Source organism: Sinohyriopsis cumingii, chromosome 5 (assembly GCF_028554795.1).
Source record: "Sinohyriopsis cumingii isolate HCF-2022 chromosome 5, ASM2855479v2, whole genome shotgun sequence".
In the NCBI taxonomy this organism is placed as follows: Eukaryota; Metazoa; Mollusca; class Bivalvia; order Unionida; family Unionidae; genus Sinohyriopsis; species Sinohyriopsis cumingii.
This window is the reverse complement of record NC_142965.1, coordinates 28,085,112-28,103,550: the sequence shown is the minus strand read 5'-3', so window position 1 is coordinate 28,103,550 and position 18,439 is coordinate 28,085,112. Positions and strand designations below refer to the sequence as shown.

Here is an 18,439-nt window from a genome sequence, read left to right as displayed (position 1 = left end):
CACTGCCTACATTCAGTAGATTGATCCCCATGTAAATGAATTTGATAGGGCTAGCAAACTTTTATTTTTATCCATGTGCTTTTTAATTAAAAGGTGTGAGTTGTATTGTCCTAACTGTTAATTTTGTGTTTTTATATGTATCCTACAGACATACAACTTTGGATTTATAATTTAGATTTGTCTGTAAATATACACAACTGTTTTAACATTTTAATGACCTATGGGGATGGGTGGGTGAGAGATTTTTTTTATAATCTCAATGTCTTGAGTATTGTAGATGGGTATCAGAAAGTTGACATGTGTCACCTTCATTGCCTTGGAAATAATTTAATAGGTTTTAGATTTTGCACTTGTGAAGTGCAATACTGACCATAGGACATCACATGGAAACACTGAAGTTTTTCTGTCCCATTACCATATATGAGTTTGATGGACTTGAGATGAAATCAGACATATGTCCAATACAGACCATGGTGTTGGTAACTTACTGCTGGGTCATGACTTTTTGAGATCCCCACCAAAATGCGATTTAGCCATTTAATGAGCATGAGGAGATAAATTCTCATTTACATCCAGCACATGGCCTGTTTTATATCCCTGGAGTTGGGGACTTAGCCCATGGTCATAATTATTCATCTGCACCTGATAACCACACATACATTTAATGGGCCTGAAGTGATTGATTCAAATTTACATCCAGGGCCCCAAGTGGCAGAGTGGTTTGAAGCGCTCACCATTACGGATCACTGCCATCACACCTCTGTCTGTGTGAGTTCGAATCTCAGGCTCAGCTAATGTGGGTATGTGAGAAAGCTTGCCAGTAACTTCTCGTGGGTCGTTGGTTCTTTCCAGGGTTTTCCCAGGTTCTTCCTCCACCATTAATACTGGCCTCTATATATAGCCTATCTTGTGCTGAAAAATGGTGTTAAACCCCATTACAACAACAACAACAAATTTACATCCAGCATAGGTCCTGCATCATGCCCCTGGGGTTGGGGAATTGCCTGTGGTTTATAACTTGGCAACTACCGGTATCAAGGACCCACCCTATAACCATAGATACACTTACCCGACATAAGGAGACAAATACATATATGCAGTTTTGCAATATTGGCTGCAGGGTCATACTATACCCCTTGTTGCATAGCTTGGAAGTGCAGAATTATGTAATTACTTAATTACAGAACCGTTCTGGTGGCCTAGTGGTTAGAGCATTTGTCTGGGATGTGGGAGGTCACAAGTTCGAACCCGGGCCAAGTCATGCCAAAAACTTATAAAAATGGTACTAACAGCTGCCTCACTATATGCTTTTCAGTATTAAGAAGTTGGTGTTGGGACTGGTCGACCTGGTGTAATGTAACTTGGTGGGACATGATGCAACATGTCTGCGGCATGATGCCCCAGTGCTAGACATCACTATAAACTACCACACTGCAGACATCATAGTGATATGACTGAAATATTGTTAAAGCTATGTTAAAAATCCAAATCACACACACACACACTTAATTCTAGTGTTACATGTGCAATTGACATTACGCTATGTAGTTACTTAATTCTAGTGTTAAATGTGCAATTGACATTATGCTATGTAGTTACTTAATTCTAGTGTTAAATGTGCAATTGACATTATGCTATGTAGTTACTTAATTCTAGTGTTACATGTGCAATTGACATTATGCTATGTAGTTACTTAATTCTAGTGTTACATGTGCAATTGACATTATGCTATGTAGTTACTTAATTTTGGTGTTACATGTGCAATTGACATTATGCTGTGTAGTTACTTAATTTTGTTGTTACATGTACAATTGACATTATGCTATGTAGTTACTTAATTCTAGTGTTACATGTGTAATTGACATTATGCTAAAGGAAAAAGACACAGAAAATCATTTATAACCTTGAAGTAATTTTACATTACTTTATCAGCAAACAGGCTTGACAGGATGCAGATTCTCATACATTTTACAGTATTTCATAAGATCAGGTGACCAGACTAATAAACTTGTGATGGAAATATAATCAGAGGGAGATATCCTAAATAAATATTTGCCCAGTAAAAATGTTATTGGTCATCAATTAAAGGCATTGTATATTTATTTTTGTGTAATCTTCTGTAACATTCAACAAATACTGTTACGGTACCTATTTTAAACCACCAGCTAATCAGAATCAGGCAAGCTCCCAAATGCAATTGAAGGGGAGACACAGTCTATCTGTCATGCTTGGGAATCAAACCCTGTTCTTCTGTCTCACAGGAGCTGCACATACCATTGGACTAAGAGGTTCAGACTGGTCAGGCTTGTTACTAAGTGACCTCATACCTTAACCATTACAGTATATTGGTATTCCGCAGGGGAAAATGCTGCACACGTTTCATGCTATGTCCATATGATTGTGATTAACATGTTCTGGCATACCATATTTGTTCTGAAGCATGTCTTTTTTTTCAATTTATGATCCATAACAAGGGTATCAGTGGAGTATTATTGGTGACCTATTTAATTTAGTCGTGAGTGAGAAGATAATGAAGCAGGTTGACAAAAGTTAAAGGTAAGAGAGAAAGAAAAATAGGGCTCAGCATGACTGTGATGGAAGCGGGGACTATTTCTGCATACATTAAGTGAACATGGATTCCTAACTGTAGGTAACTTGCGCTTTGCATTTGTAAATACCATTTTATTTTTCAGTTTCAATAGAAATTTTCCTTCTAGCAATGATTACATATATCTAGCTAAAAGACACTTAAAAGTTCCTAATATATTACTGTAGACAATGAAGGAAATGCAAAGGCTTGACAATTCTTATTGTGCTGAATACTTGCTATGTAATGATCTGTTCTTATGTTGCAGCATCGAGACGAGTGAGAGTGTATGCAGATGGCATTTATGACATGTTTCATTCAGGTCATGCCCGCCAGCTTATGCAGGCCAAAATGGCATGCCCCAATACTTACCTCATCATAGGAGGTAAGTGGAAAGTGATTGTTCCATAAATAATGACAACATGACTTTAAATCATTTACATAGTTTGTTATTGGTCTGTAGTGTTATTTGTGTATATCTACATTTTTTATAACTCCTGGTACATGATTTTTTATAACGTTTTAAAATTTGTATTCTATATATTATCTTTAGTTAGATTTTGCTTACATAGGATGTAAAAATATATGCTTACATATGTGTTGACAACTACTAATAATAATCTTAATATTAAGATTTGATGATGAATTTGGGTAAATTTCTCATTGGCTGGTAGGGGTTATGATGATTTTAGAAGAATTCAGTAATTTCCCATTGGTTGGGCTAGCCACATGAAGAGGCAGTTTCGAGATAAAGTGAGTAGTAAGATCTGTTACTTGGGGTATGTTGTGAAATAGAAGGTGTACCTAAGGAGGTAACTGAGCAATCAGATTTCATTTCCTTTTGGGAGTCATTCTCATTTCTTGTATTCCTGTTCTAAGTTTGCAGACATGTTTCATGTTGTATTTAGATATTAGTAGAGAGGAAAAACTTTGGATTGTTTACTGGAAATAGAAAGTGCTTATTGTTTGGACTAAAGTATTTTTCTGAACTTTTATGAATTATTCAAGGAGTTCTGGACAATGCCATCTTGACAATATTATGATTGTTGGCAGACCAGTACATTTAGTTTTGAAATTTATACTGAATTTTTCATTCTATTTGACTTTCATAGAACATCAGGATTATTTTGGATTCACTTTATAGTACTGTAAGTTCCCCTCACATTCTCATTTATAACATTGATAAAGAAATTATTTTCTTAAGCTTTAAAAAAGTTATTCATTTTGCTTCTTTCTCTTCCTTAGTTTGTGACTATAGGTCATCTCCCTTGCTTCATTTCTTCTGAAGAGGAATGATCAAATTAGGATAGGGTCCTATTCACTGGCTGGTACATTTGTAGAAAAGAATGAGAAATGGATCCAAAAAAGAATTCACCTTCTTCTGGATGCATTAATACAGGATTCACCTTTCTTGTCAGTTCTTAGACCCCTGTTTTCTATATAACTATATAACTATATTACATTGCCAACTGTAAAACATTTACATGTTCATTCTTCATTTTTTGTGAGCCCTTTTTTTATTACTATGAGTTGTCTTCTGCATTGAAAAATATTTATTAATTATTGTTGACAGTCATGTCTTTCTTTTATGATCCAAATGTAGGAATCCAAGTTTTCTTTGATATTTATACCCCTTGTATGTATTATAGGGAGGAGGTGATATAGCTCTTGCTATGTCTGTATATAAATATATATTGGACTAGTGGCCCTGCTGTATCTTTTGCTATTCACAGTTCAGTTTAATATTTTTAAATGTTTTTGTTCATTTTGTTGTCCATCCATCCATTATCCATACTTTAGTTTCCAGAGCATCAAACAAGTTAAGGTACATGTATGAAACTTAATACACATATTGGACTAGTGGGCCAGATGTGTCTTTTGCTGTTCACAATTCTTCAGTTTTAATATTTTTTTCAAATATTTACATCATGCATTGTATGCCAATGTTACAGTTGCTATTCACAAGTTCTATAAACAATCAGTTGAAACATAATTTTGCAAAGAAAATTTTGGCATCAAGACATTTCATATTGGTTTAACGGATGCCAATCAGTCAGTATGGCTGCTTCCCTTCCATTCTAAAGATGTTTGTGTTTTTCCATTTCTTACCATAAAGTAGTAAGTCTAAATTATACTCTCTCTCTCTCTCTCTCTCTCTCTCTCTCTCTCTCTCTCTCTCTCTCTCTCTCTATATATATATATATATATACACACACAATTAGTTTGAAGTTGTATACAATAACTTAATTCATCTGTACCTTTTATCTTTTATGAAGTATATGTGTATGTTTATTTTTGAAGGATTTCTCTTCTAATGATTTTAGTCTTTACCTTGACATATTGAGAGCTTAACTTTTAACTGGCACAGTATAGCCATGAAGGTGTTGATGAGCTGTTAAACCCTATCCATCCATGTAACATGCATACATACATACATACATACAGAACAAAACAACAAAACTTAAAGTCTATGAAATTTGGTACACATATTTGACTAATGATGTATCTTTTGCTATTCACAATTCAAAATTTCTAATGTTTTCATTTTTATGTCTGTGTCTGTTTATTAACATTTTGATATACATTTTTCTGTTTATACATCCATCTATATCTCTTGTGATCCAGGTGTACCTTTTGCTGTTCAGTTATTCAGTTTTTTTCCATCCATTTGTTCTTCCGTGAATCCATTATCCATACTTATGTTTCTGGTGCAAAATTCCAGAGTTATTGATGATGTCTACATACATTTTGTATACATATTAGACTATTAGAATATATGTGTGTCTTTCACCAATTAAGGTTCCTTGTCATGATTTTAACATTTGGTTCATTTGCTGTTTCATTATCCATCTACCATTTACATCTAGAGCAAAACATATTATGCCGTTCACTTTACTGTATACAATATAAACTTGCTATAAATTAAACACTTTTACTGGTCTTTCTGTCCTCCAGCAGACATTGTTGCAGTGCAGGGGATGTAAGTGACTAGGTCTTCTTGGTTTGCTTTTATTTCCCCCGGTATACAATACAGGGGGATATAGATATTGCTGCGTCCATTGTTTGTCCATCAGTCCATATCCATTTTCCTTTCTGAAGCATATCTTTCAAACCATTGAATACATTTCATTCAAACTTGGTACAGTCTCAAACAAGTTATGTAGGCTTGTCTTTTAATACTTTCAGAATATTTTATGTTACCATGGAAACAAGGTATATGATTAGTAGTTTATAAATTATGAGTGCTGCACCTTAAGGTATTAGAATAATTTGTATAAAAATTCAGAGTGATGGACTATATCAGGTACTTTCGGTAGGAGTGTTTACGTAAGCTGGGTACCAGGGATTATATTATCTGTTGTCAGCATGGGATCTTTTAACATAATCCACTGATATCCTTTACAATTCTGTCCTTTAGTCTGTGATGATGAGCTGACCAATGAAATGAAGGGTAGGACAGTCATGAATGAAAATGAAAGGTATGAGGCAGTACGGCACTGTCGGTATGTGGATGAAGTCATCACTGGTGCCCCCTGGGTGCTTACAGATGAGTTTCTGGAAAAACACAAAGTAAGTTCCTCTAGCCAGTTTTTATGTTAATTTGCATGCCAGTTTAAAAAAAATTCCTTCTCCATTTGACACTACAGTGTGACCTCACTTTAACAGTGCATTGTTATATCATATAATTCTGACATCTGGCCTCAATACTGGATGCTGTGAGATCTCTGCTTTTTTTTTGTTGTTGTTGACATTTTTGGTAGCATAGATCAACCAGATCAGACACTATCTCATAATAGATGTTAGATCATATTATTCTGACATCTGGCCTCAATACTGTATGCTGTGAGATCTCTGTTTTTTTTTTTTTTTGTTGTTGACATTTCTGGTAGCAGAGATCAACCAGATGAGACACTATCTCATAATAGATGTTATATTACTGACATCTGGCCTCAATACTGTATGCTGTGAGATCTCTGCATTTTTTTTGTTGTTGACAGTTCTGGTAGCGGAGATCAACCAGATGAGACACTATCTCATAATAGATTTTTCGGACAAAGGCAGGAACAGTAACTGCTGCAATAGACCAAACAACTGCTAATTCTTTTTGTTTGTGAAATGTACACAGAAAAAATTGTTTTGCTGAAACTTCAAAGAAATCTGACCACCCTTGAAGCACCAGTCATCCTGTAAAGATACTAAGCAGATGGAAAAAAATCAGTCTCGATCAATGTTTTACATTTATTTGATTTTTCCTCCTCAGTAAGAAATGGTTATCTGTTTGGTCTCCAAAGCTGTTCTTTATTGGTAACTTCGATAGCACATGCACCCTTCATCAAAGAAATCCAACTACAATCTCCGATAACATCGAAGAACCTTTAATCAAAGGAAGTCAGCACCAGATGTATATAAAAGCAATGAAATCTGATGGATTGTTGCATTTTCCAAAGTGACTGGAAAATGTTTATTATGCCATGAAAGTTTCATTTTTGCATGAAAAAAATGTATCTTTTCAGTCACTACCAAAGATGTCATAAAAATTAAATTTCTAATCCTTTGAAACTATAGATATCTGGCTGTCTAGTTAACTGAAGATGAGGTATCTTGCAAAGATGTTTGAACATTTTAATTTATTCACATTTTCATTTCCCTATGAATAGCCTCATCTCCTGGGTGGCCTTGGCAAGATGATAGCCATCTCCAGATGACCAAAATCTAGGCGAATTTAAGTACATGTACATGTAGCATGTAAACAACTATAGCCATGTGCTATTTGCGACATTTATAGTGAATTGCTGAGTGTTAATTCAATCTAGATGAAAATGAGGACTACCATCTTTTTATTATATATATGTGTTATTTGTGATTTCTAATGGGGAGTGATACATGAAGTTTTTAACATGTGATCTCTACTCAGATTCATGGTTTTATTACATACATATACAGTAATCAATGGATTATGGATTGTACTTCACAGATGTAAGTTGTCAATATACAAGTGTTTTTCAGATTAGTTTATCTTTATTTAATCAAAAGCACATATTTTTGACACCTACTGTTATTACTTCCCACCCACCCAGCCATGTTTTAGGTAAATGCATCATTTTCTTCAGCTAACATATTTGGTTTGTTATAACACAGTATGGTCTGTAATACGGTCAGGTTCTGTGGACCTCAACCACTGTGTTATAGCGGGGTCACACTGTGTATTCCAAACTTACCATTGGTTAAATAATTATATCTTACTCATTGAAGTTCACAAATATCATATGAAGCCATCATGTGGCAGCATTAAAAGTTTGTACCAAAGAAAATATTTCATTTAGTGGTTGAGAAAAAAAAACCTTTCCAATGTAATCTAGTCTGAGATGGAAATCAAAAAGCAAACGTAGCAAGACTCGTTCCTGAAATTATTTCACTGAAGGGATATATTTTTATATCCTTCCGATACACGTGCGGGAGATTCTGTTATCTCATTTGTGAAGAATGGCACCTAGGCAGTAGGCAAAATTTAGTTTCTACCTCTTTCATCAGCTTAAGATTCGGGTTTGTTGGTGGGGATTCTTCGAGTTGTTTCTTACATAGGCATGGGTGGTATTCTCATAAAACTTAGCACAAAGGCTCATCATATGTCATTGATCAATAGGGGAACAATGCTGAAAGTTCAGTGTCACTTTTTTAGAAAAGTCTAACAGAACATTATGGCCAATTAACTTTGAATTTGAATATATGAACAGCTATTGTCAATCAGTTATCATTGGAGGTAAAGACTACATATATGTATAAGACATATTAAAAACATGTATTTCAAAAGTATTTGATAAAAATGCAGTTTGTATAGTGTAGTTTCACTAATTTTCATAGTGTCAGTTTTTACAGATTATAAAATATTTCTCTTCTTTATGCAGATTGATTTTGTAGCTCATGATGACATTCCTTATGCAACTGGCAACAGTAATGATGTTTATGCAACGATAAAGGCCAGGGGAATGTAAGTTATTTCAACAGCTGTTCTAGACTATGTATTTGCCCTAAGAGCTTTGCAATGTATAAAACTGTGAAACTGATGCCTGTTTAAGCAGTGTGTAAAAGTGCTTGCAGTGAGTTTAATTGCAAGTCATCAGATTTGATTTAGATTATCTGATCTAAAGATAGCAGCGTTCTGCAGTCTAACAGTCTTACTAAAACTAAGTCGCACCTGTCTAAAGATTGCTGATAACAATGATAACAAAGCTGTAGTTTTTTCTTCAAATATGTTATCCAATACTTTTGAAGAACTATTACTACCTCTCAAATCCAAAGCTCCCAGATTGAACATTTCTAGCTAAAAACCTAAAAGTTATCTGCCCACCTAGGTGGCAGTTAGATAGATACCTGAATTGGCTGAATTAAAAAATCCAGTGAAATCATCAGTGACTACTTCAGCTCATTCCAGAGTTGCAGAGCCTCTTCATAAATCATACAGCTGTATACAAAAATCATGATGTTTCATAAAAAATAAACCAAAAGAAAAAATTTTCAGAAGTTGAAACCATATGCAAGTATTTTTAGTCCTTTCAAGTCTTTTTAAACGATTTTATCATTCTTCTGGCTTTCACATGGAGATTTTATTTTCTGTGGTGTCACAAATATTTCAATAGAATAACACAATTTTACCCTTTTGTCCCTAATTTCCCTGGTTGGCAATGAGCATCTCTGGATCAGTATCCCATACCCCATCCCATCCTGCAAGCCAAGATGGCCATGTTCCTTCATGACCAGACTTGGCCATATAACTCGGGGTCACAATGGGCCACAACCACAATTGATCATACAGTATCATCTACAACAAGAATGAGGTTGTCCAGTGTGCCACTAGGCACTTCCTGCATAAGATCCCCAGCTTAGTGCTTTAGTACCCGAGAACCCAGTTGATGAACCTGTTATACAGGTGCTTGGCCAAGATCATGGGTCCCAAAAGTGTTACAGATCATGGGTCCCAAAAGTTTTACAGATCATGGGTCCCAAAAGTGTTACAGATCATGGGTCCTAAAAGGGTTACAGATCATGGGTCCCAAAAGTGTTACAGATCATGGGTCCTAAAAGTGTTACAGATCATGGATCCCTAAAGTGTTACAAATCATGGGTCCCAAAAGTGTTACAGATCATGGATCCTTAAAGTGTTACAGATCATGGGTCCCTAAAGTGTTACAGATCATGGGTCCCTAAAGTGTTACAGATCATGGGTCCCTAAAGCGTTACAGATCATGGGTCCCAAAAGTGTTACAGATCATGGGTCCTAAAAGTGTTACAGATCGTGGGTCCTAAAAGTGTTACAGATCATGGGTCCCAAAAGTGTTACAGATCATGGGTCCTAAAAGTGTTACAGATCATGGGTCCTAAAAGTGTTACATGTATGCCAGAAATTCAACATATGTATTCAAATTTTTTTTTGCAATGGTTCAAACCCTTGAGCTTATATTTAATGAATATTTATAAAACTGACCTCATAGATTCATATTTTGACTTAAACATGACGAGAAAAACAACCCAGAGAAAGAGTTGTGCATATTACTTTGTGTCTTTTTTCACAAATTACAAGTGGATATTGGCACAAATAAGCATAATAATACAGAATATTTCATATCATAGCATTTTCAATAGAAGCTTTGTATGAAACTGGATGTAAAGGAGTAACTTGACACATGACGAACATACATAATTGAACACTGTTATATGCATAACATACACAAGATTAACTTTTTCCTACCAAAAAATTCTGAAAACATTATTGTATTTAATCTGATCTGTGCTATTTGCTTGTATTCAGTCAGATGAGTCAGTATCACCCGCTAATTAACCATATTTTGTTTAAAAACTACATTTGTTGTGCATAAAACTTGGACACCAATTCTCAACAAAGTTGGCAAAAGATCAATAAATATTCAAATAAATTAAAACAGCACATTACATTTATTAAAAAATGTAAATAGAAGCAAAATAAATAAATAGGTGAAGAGAAAATATGTAGTTATGTCAAACGATTCTGCATATAACTAGAGATAACAGAGAGATGAAGAACTTTTCTGTCTTAGTTATTAGCGTTACCAAAATTGATAGTCCAGAATATATAGCCAGAACAGTTTAGTACTTGCTGCACGTGGACAGGTTAGGGGCCCTGAGTGGCCGAATGGTCTAAAGCGGTCTCCGTTACGGATCACTGCCATCTCACCTCTGTCTACATGGGTTCGAGTCTCGGATTCAACCAATGTGGGTATGTGAGAAAGCTTGCCAGTAGCTTCTTGTAGGTCAGTGATTCTTTCGGCGGTTTTACTGGGTTCTTCCTCCACTGTTAATACTGGCCGCCATGTATAGCCTATCGTGTGCTGAAAAATGACGTTAAGCCCTACAACAACAACAACAACAACATGGACAGGTTTTCCTGCATTAAGTAGAAGTATAAATACCATTACTAAATCTTAAGTTAAATGCAGCTCTTATAATGCAGAAATAGTGATATGGTATAATGGTCAAAAAATATGGTTGGACATGTAACGACCATTTTTACAGATTCAACCAAGCCTGCATAAATCTACAGTGAAAGAGCATCCTTCTTCAGAAACACCAGTTCTGACAATGAAATTACTACAACCAATGATCTAATTTAACTGTGTTGCCTTTTATTCAAATGAAACTTCTCCTGCATGAACAAAATTGGTGTTCCTCTGATCGTAGACAGTTGGTTCTACATATAACAGCTTCGGAATTCCGCAGACACAAACAATCTGCAGGTGCTTGTAGTCAGATGGTAATATCAGTGCATGTTTTATTGCTGTAAGGTAGTTTCATGTGCTGCAGTCATGATGATTAGAGAACTATTTGAGCACCAAAATTAAAGGTGCCCATGTGAATGAATGGATTCGGAAAAACATTATGGGCACGAAACTCAGTTGTTGTTGTTGTTGTTGTTGTAGGGTTTAACGCCATTTTTCAGCGTAAGATAGGTGACTAGTATAAATGGTGGAGGAAGAATCCAGGAAAATCCCAGAAAGAACCACCAACCCACAACTACTGGCAAGCTTTCTCACATACCCACTTTGGCCAAACCCGAGGCTTGAATCCACGCAGACAGATATGAGATGTCATTGATCCGTAATGGTGAGTACTTTAGACCACTCAGCCACTCAGGGCCTCACAAAATTTAGTACATTGAAATTAAGACTTGTAGTTTCAAAATATCAATTTTTATTATGGGCCACAACTGTGTTAAAAAAGGTTTTAGTTTGTTTGTTATCTGTGGGCTATTATTTTGCGTTACTAATACTTCTGGGTCTTAAAGTTTGCAAAATTTTAAAGGTATGTTTTTCTGACCTTTGATTATATGTTATTTTTTCTTCAATAAGTTGGTAATGATGTATTTTTTTGCTCTTAACTCTGCTAATATTACCATAGAGCTGCTTCAAGTAAAGTGATGATGATGATGTAAGAAAACTGTGGTTTAAAATAGTACACATTTTTTAATTATTTTGCACTTATCAACTGATGCAAACATTATGATAGCTGACTCTGCGTGCCAGAAGTATTTTAATTATTAATGTATTTATATTTTTTTATGTGGCTGCTAAACTTTTATCCTATTTTTTTCACTCTAAATCAGTAATACCCATGATCTTGGCCAAGTACACAGCAATCTAACCTGAATAGTGCTGCTAGGCACATCCTGTGGACAATGTCCAGTTTACACAAGCACTCTCATGGATCAGTCTAATCCACATAGTTCCACTCGGCACTTCCTGTAGACAATGTCCAGTTTATATAGGCACTGTAATGGATCAATCTAACCCACATGTTACCCCATGACATTTCTGGCATATGATGTCCAACTTGGTGCCTCAGTTTCTAAGAGATGTCTCTTTTCTCATGCTCAAGTCTGCCACCAAAGTGAATCTCTACTCATGCAGAAGTAATGAGCCACCATCCTCAGCTTTCCTCTCCAATTACTTTGCAGGTAGCACAAGAGACAAAGGCTTCACTACTTTAATCCAGAAATGACAAAAACAGGCTCTTAAGTCCCCACATCATTATTAGATCTTACAATGATGTGTGAAGACAGTCTTAAGGTTTTGACTTAGCTTCCACCCACTCCCTTCAGAGTTCTGTCCTCAATCATGTATAACACCAGCCTGGTCCATAGTTCCAGCACCATATTTTTCTAGTAAAATGTTTCTTCAATAATACTTAACTGATCATAATATACATACAACCTCCCAGCCTCCATGCAGTGCCAATCCCGGTATAAAGGAAAGATCACTATAACTGCCACCTTGGTGGGCAGATAACTTTTAGCTTTTTAGCTAAAAAGCATTAATCTGGGAGGGGTGGATTTGTGAGGTAGTAGTAGATCTCCTAAGGTATTATGATTGGATAAGTATTATAAAAGAAACATGTTACTAGAAAAAAAATGGTTTCCAAAACAATGCTACAGGAATTTTGCTATCTGCCTAGAAGGCCTAGTTTAACTGACTAACTTTTGGCCAAGTATGTATACAGTTATATGGATTGCTTTTTATGGAAGACTACCTAATGTAGGACATGTAATTATATGGATTGGTTTTATGGAAGACTATCTAATGTAGGACATGTAATTATATGGATTGCTTTTTATGGAAGACTATCTAATGTAGGACATGTAATTATATGGATTGCTTTTTATGGAAGACTATCTAATGTAGGACATGTAATTATATGGATTGCTTTTTATGGAAGACTATCTAATGTAGGACATGTAATTATATGGATTGCTTTTTATGGAAGACTATCTAATGTAGGACATGTAATTATATGGATTGCTTTTTATGGAAGACTATCTAATGTAGGGCATGTAATTATATGGATTGCTTTTTATGGAAGACTATCTAATGTAGGACATGTAATTATATGGATTGCTTTTTATGGAAGACTATCTAATGTAGGACATGTAATGTGTATTTGTATGCGTAATTAGATGATATGATTAAATTCTGAAACCATTAAAAGTTTTTTCACATGTTGAACATTTTAAAACCTTTTGGACAAAAACTTTGTCAGCACAGTGAAGTAAAATTTGCTTGAGGTAGGCAAAGGATATCGTGTTGCAATATTTTCATTCATATGTTAATGACCCATTGTTAAGTATATGATCGCGAGTTTCCCACATTTTTAGCTTTACTAACTAGAAGACCTTATAGAATGGTCTGTTGTTTATCATTCATCTGTCTGTTAACACAAACCTGTTCTCACAACTATTCCTAAACTATATGGCAGATTGCCATGAAACTTTACACACACACACACACACATTCATCCCAAGGACTAGGTTTTCCTAAGTAAAATTGATACTCCGACATTTAACTTGGCTACCACAGCAGTCATCACAATCTTGTACTCCATAATGGATGATCATATCAACATGGGATTTTCACTAAAATGATGCCTTTTTGTCTTTATTAAAAATGGTTCCCCATGGACATATAACGTGGCTGCCAAAGCTGCTATCTTCAGAGTCTTGTTATCACAATTTCAGTAGCATCAACTCAAAACAGAAAATTGTATTTCACCAATAAGACTCATAAAAAAGCCGAATGTTTGTGTTCAAACTTTTTCAAAAGACAATTGTTAAAAAAATGCCACAATATGCTCTGTTTCAGATGAAACAGGATTCTGTTTTCATTTCAAATATTCCTTGGTAATTACATGTAGGGACATTGCATAGTATGATTCCCCATTAACACAGTATGTACCCCATGTACTTTTGTTATGTAATGCTCATTGCAAAAAGTACACAACTTCACAGGTTTCACTGGGTCATATTTCAGCCATTTTATATTTATTTGCCTTGCATATCATGGAGTTTGTGATGTTGTGAGGTGTTATTTTACATGTTACATGTAAAGAAATTATCATATGGGTATTTTAATAAAATAAAACACAGTAATCATATGATAAAAGAAATTATCATATGGGTATCTTAATAAAATAAAACACAGTAATCATATGATAAAAGAAATTATCATATGGGTATCTTAATAAAATAAAACACAGTAACCATATGATTAAAAAAATGCTTAGCAAGATTGTTTTGCATCATAGTTACAAATCTTGAGAGCCTATGTCTAAAATGATAAATTTTTGTTTGATCTATTTTATTAACTCCCATTCATCATAGTCTGCTAAATGGCTGAAATTTATCCGCTGCTGATATTACTATATGGTATTCAGTTAAATTGGCTTCAAATTATGAAATGTAAGTGACTGTTTTTGCTGATCAGGACAGTTATGTCTGTGTAGCTCAACAAATACATGCCACTAATTCTACTTCTTGTATATGACAGAGAGAGACAAGTTGCTCAAGAAATGCATGCCACTAATTCTACTTCTTGTATATGACAGAGAGAGACAAGTTGCTCAAGAAATGCATGCCACTAAATTTACTTTTTGAGTATGACAATCATGCCTGTGTTGCTGAAGAAATGAATGCCACTCAATTTCAGAATAGTAATCTCTGTAACTATAGTTTGTTAAATTTCAGTCTGATTGTAAAGATCAACTTAGTATTTTAAACAGATTTCATGGGCATTGATATATGGTCATGCCCTGCTAACCTTTCGATCTACCAGTCAAATTACAGCTTTTATATTTCTGGAAATAACAACATTCTTCAGAACTAGTGATAACTCTTGTTTGCATGAAATACAAAACTTTGTATGATATAGTACTAAAATTAAGTGGAACAGGAATTTCAAAAGTCACTATCAGAGAGATCTTAACCCTAATCAATTGAGTTAATTGCATTGATGCTATATGATGACACAGCTTGTCATATTCTCCAGCAGCACTGAGAGGTATTTCTTTATATAGGTTTTTGACAACTCAGAGAACTGAAGGAATATCGACAACAGATGTGATAGCCAGGATCATCAAGGATTACAATGTCTATGTGCGGAGAAATCTAGCTCGTGGCTACACAGCTAAGGAACTGAATGTCAGCTTTATGAAGGTCAGAAATATTATCTAATTACCTGGATATGGTTATTTGTCATTCATTTGCCTGTTCAGAATAAAATTTAATTTTACATATGGATAATTAGAATATATATTTGTGAAATAAGTGAAGATGGTAAACACTTTATCTTCCATGTGCATTCATTGATAGCAAAATTTATTTCAATACAGCTATTTTTCAAGTTTCATTTTATAAAAAAATACAGATTGTATGCTAAAATGCTTGTAGACAGAATTGGATGCAATCAGCAGGTTTTATTCTTGTAGACATAATTGGATGCAGTCAGCAGATTGTTTGCTAAGATACTTGTACACAGAATTGGATGCAATCAGCAGGTTTTATTCTTGTAGACATAATTGGATGCAGTCAGCAGATCGTATGCTAAGATGCTTGTAGACAGAATTGGATGCAATCAGATTGGAATATTTGTGAACTGTTTGCACTTTTAGTTTAGAAGTATAATCCTTACATTTGACTTGATTTTGTCAAGGATTATACATGTCAGTATAATGTAGATATTGTTCTTGTGCACAAATTGGAAAGTTCACTGATAAAATTATCCTTTGCCTGTGAAAGAATCAGAGACATAACCATTGATTTAGGCACAAATGTAAGTGAAATATTTTACAAAGTTTTAAAAGGTAACATACACAAAAAAATTGAATCTGCTCATCATAATACTTCCAAGTCTCTTGAAGCTTGTTTTTAACTTTAACATAGTATTGTTTTGTTAAGCAGCTGCTGAGCTAACATGTAAATGCAAGTCACCCGTCTCGGTGATTGCATTGCTATGCCCCCACTGCCCTGCAAGCAACTACTCCAGTGGCCTAAGTGGTTAGAACATCTGCCTCGGATGCAGGAGGTTATGGGTGCAAGCCCCGGCCAAGGCATATCAAAGACTCATAAAAATGGCACTAGCAGCTGCCTCGCTTGGTGCTCACATTAAGAGGTTAATGTTAGGACTGGACAACATAGTGTCAGGATAATGTGACTGGGTGGAACATGATATCTACATGTCTGCAGCATGATTCTCCAGTGCTAAACATTACTATAAACTGCCACATTGCAGATATCATACCATTATGACTGAAATGTTTTTAAAGCTATGTTAAAAGTCCAAATCACACACACACACACACACACACATATGCACTGCAAGCATGTGGGACATATTGCTTTAGTCCTGTAATTACATCTATAGTCTATCCCAATAAGCTTGCTAGGCTAAAGCACAAAAATACTTGGTCTAGACATATTAGTATGCACATGTAGATGACCTGATTAGATTTTCAAAAATCATTTCATCAATTTTTCAGTTTGATTGCATATTTTGTTTCAGTTTTTGGACCATTTGAATTAGACCTACAAAATTTGGTTGTTTGCATGCATATTTATGACTTGATATACTGCTAGTATTGCAGTTTTTTAAGTTTTTAACAAATGTTTTTGAACTTTTTGTTTGCATTGGGGCATATGTGTTTTTCACAACAGGGCATGCACTAAAGTAGATCAAGATTTCCACATCATCCTTACTACTTTCTAATTTTCACATTAAATTATTTACCACTTTTGCAGGAGAAAAAAATTCAGTTGACAGAAAAATATGACAAGCTAGTGGATAAAAGCAAAGAAATTAGCAAGGAATTAATTGACAAGATGAAAGAAACTAGAGACAAGGGGAATGATCTCATCCATAGATGGGAAGAACGCTCCAAAGAACTTGTTGGAAACTTCTTGGAACTATTTGGTAAAGATGGAAGAATTGTGAGTATTGGTTCTGTGTTTCCAATAATTGATGGTGTTACGAAAAGTGAAATAAAGTATGGTTTAAGTAATAGAGATATAAAATCAAAATGCACCAAAAAGTTAAAATTCTGTTAAATTTTCATATGATGCTGTTTTACCATTATACACTTGTAAGGTGAGATGTCATTAGATGAAATCTGTCATTCAAATCAAGGCAGGTGTGAATTTATTTCAGGTTGCAAATGTCATATTTACTATGCGTATATGCATACCCTTGTGATGGCAGTACTCAAAAAGTCATACAGTCCAATGCCTGGAGCCCCTCAAAATCTAATCAGGCCCCTTACTATTTTAAGCTCATCAGAATGAAAAGTGTTATCTTATTTGCCTGACAAAACTTTGAGCATGCACATGAAATGTAGCATTTTCATATTAAAGTTTTGCCACATTTTGAGCCCTGTAGTGTCAGGGTCATTTAAGATACAGCAAAGTGGGTGGTATTACAAAAAAAATACAGACAGATGTAGCTCTACAATGATACAAATAATCTGGACTTTCTACTCGCATTGCAAAATTTAGAAGGAAAAACGTATCTTTTTGAGACCTGATTGTTTTAAACCCAAAATTTGCTTGTTGTTGGGATCAGATTTTGTCATGAACATTTGCAAAAAGTAGGATAAGTTGAGGATTGGGAGTAAGAAGTGACCAGGAGACAAAAATGATGAGTCCAATAAGCAAAAGAAAAAAGAAAACTTTTACCATTCTGCACATGCATGAGCCAAGTAGCCAATGAAAAACAATGTTTCTAGCAGTAATGTGTATCTGGTTACATATATTGAACACTACCTATGCAACTGTGTGACAAATAATCTAAGTTAGGGGATTAGTGACTTAAAAAGCATCCAGACAATGTTTTCCACCTTCAAGAAAAAGATATACTGACATGGTATTTTGACTCATTTATTTCACATAGTTGTGACCCATGGATTCAATTGATATTCAGAATAAGCATTTTTTGTAATTGTTATTCATATACTGACTCACTGTACTATAACAAACTAATGAAAGTAGTTCCAAAAGTGAACTGT

General features: G+C 34.8%; 1 protein-coding gene across 3 annotated transcripts in view; it reads left to right on the top strand.

The window, feature by feature from the left end:
• The window catches only part of LOC149798848 (choline-phosphate cytidylyltransferase A-like), a 53,832-nt gene that overhangs the window by 16,458 nt on the left and 18,935 nt on the right, over positions 1-18,439 (top strand). For all 3 annotated transcript variants that reach the window (XR_016421039.1, XM_089957751.1, XM_089957749.1), the window contains exons 4-8: positions 2,856-2,972; positions 6,006-6,157; positions 8,494-8,576; positions 15,461-15,599; positions 17,181-17,369. Coding sequence is in view for 2 of the 3 variants with exons in the window: in XM_089957751.1 (XP_089813877.1) it covers positions 2,856-2,972; positions 6,006-6,157; positions 8,494-8,576; positions 15,461-15,599; positions 17,181-17,369 (680 nt within the window). In the remaining variant the exon portion in view is untranslated. The remainder of the gene's footprint in view (positions 1-2,855; positions 2,973-6,005; positions 6,158-8,493; positions 8,577-15,460; positions 15,600-17,180; positions 17,370-18,439) is intronic.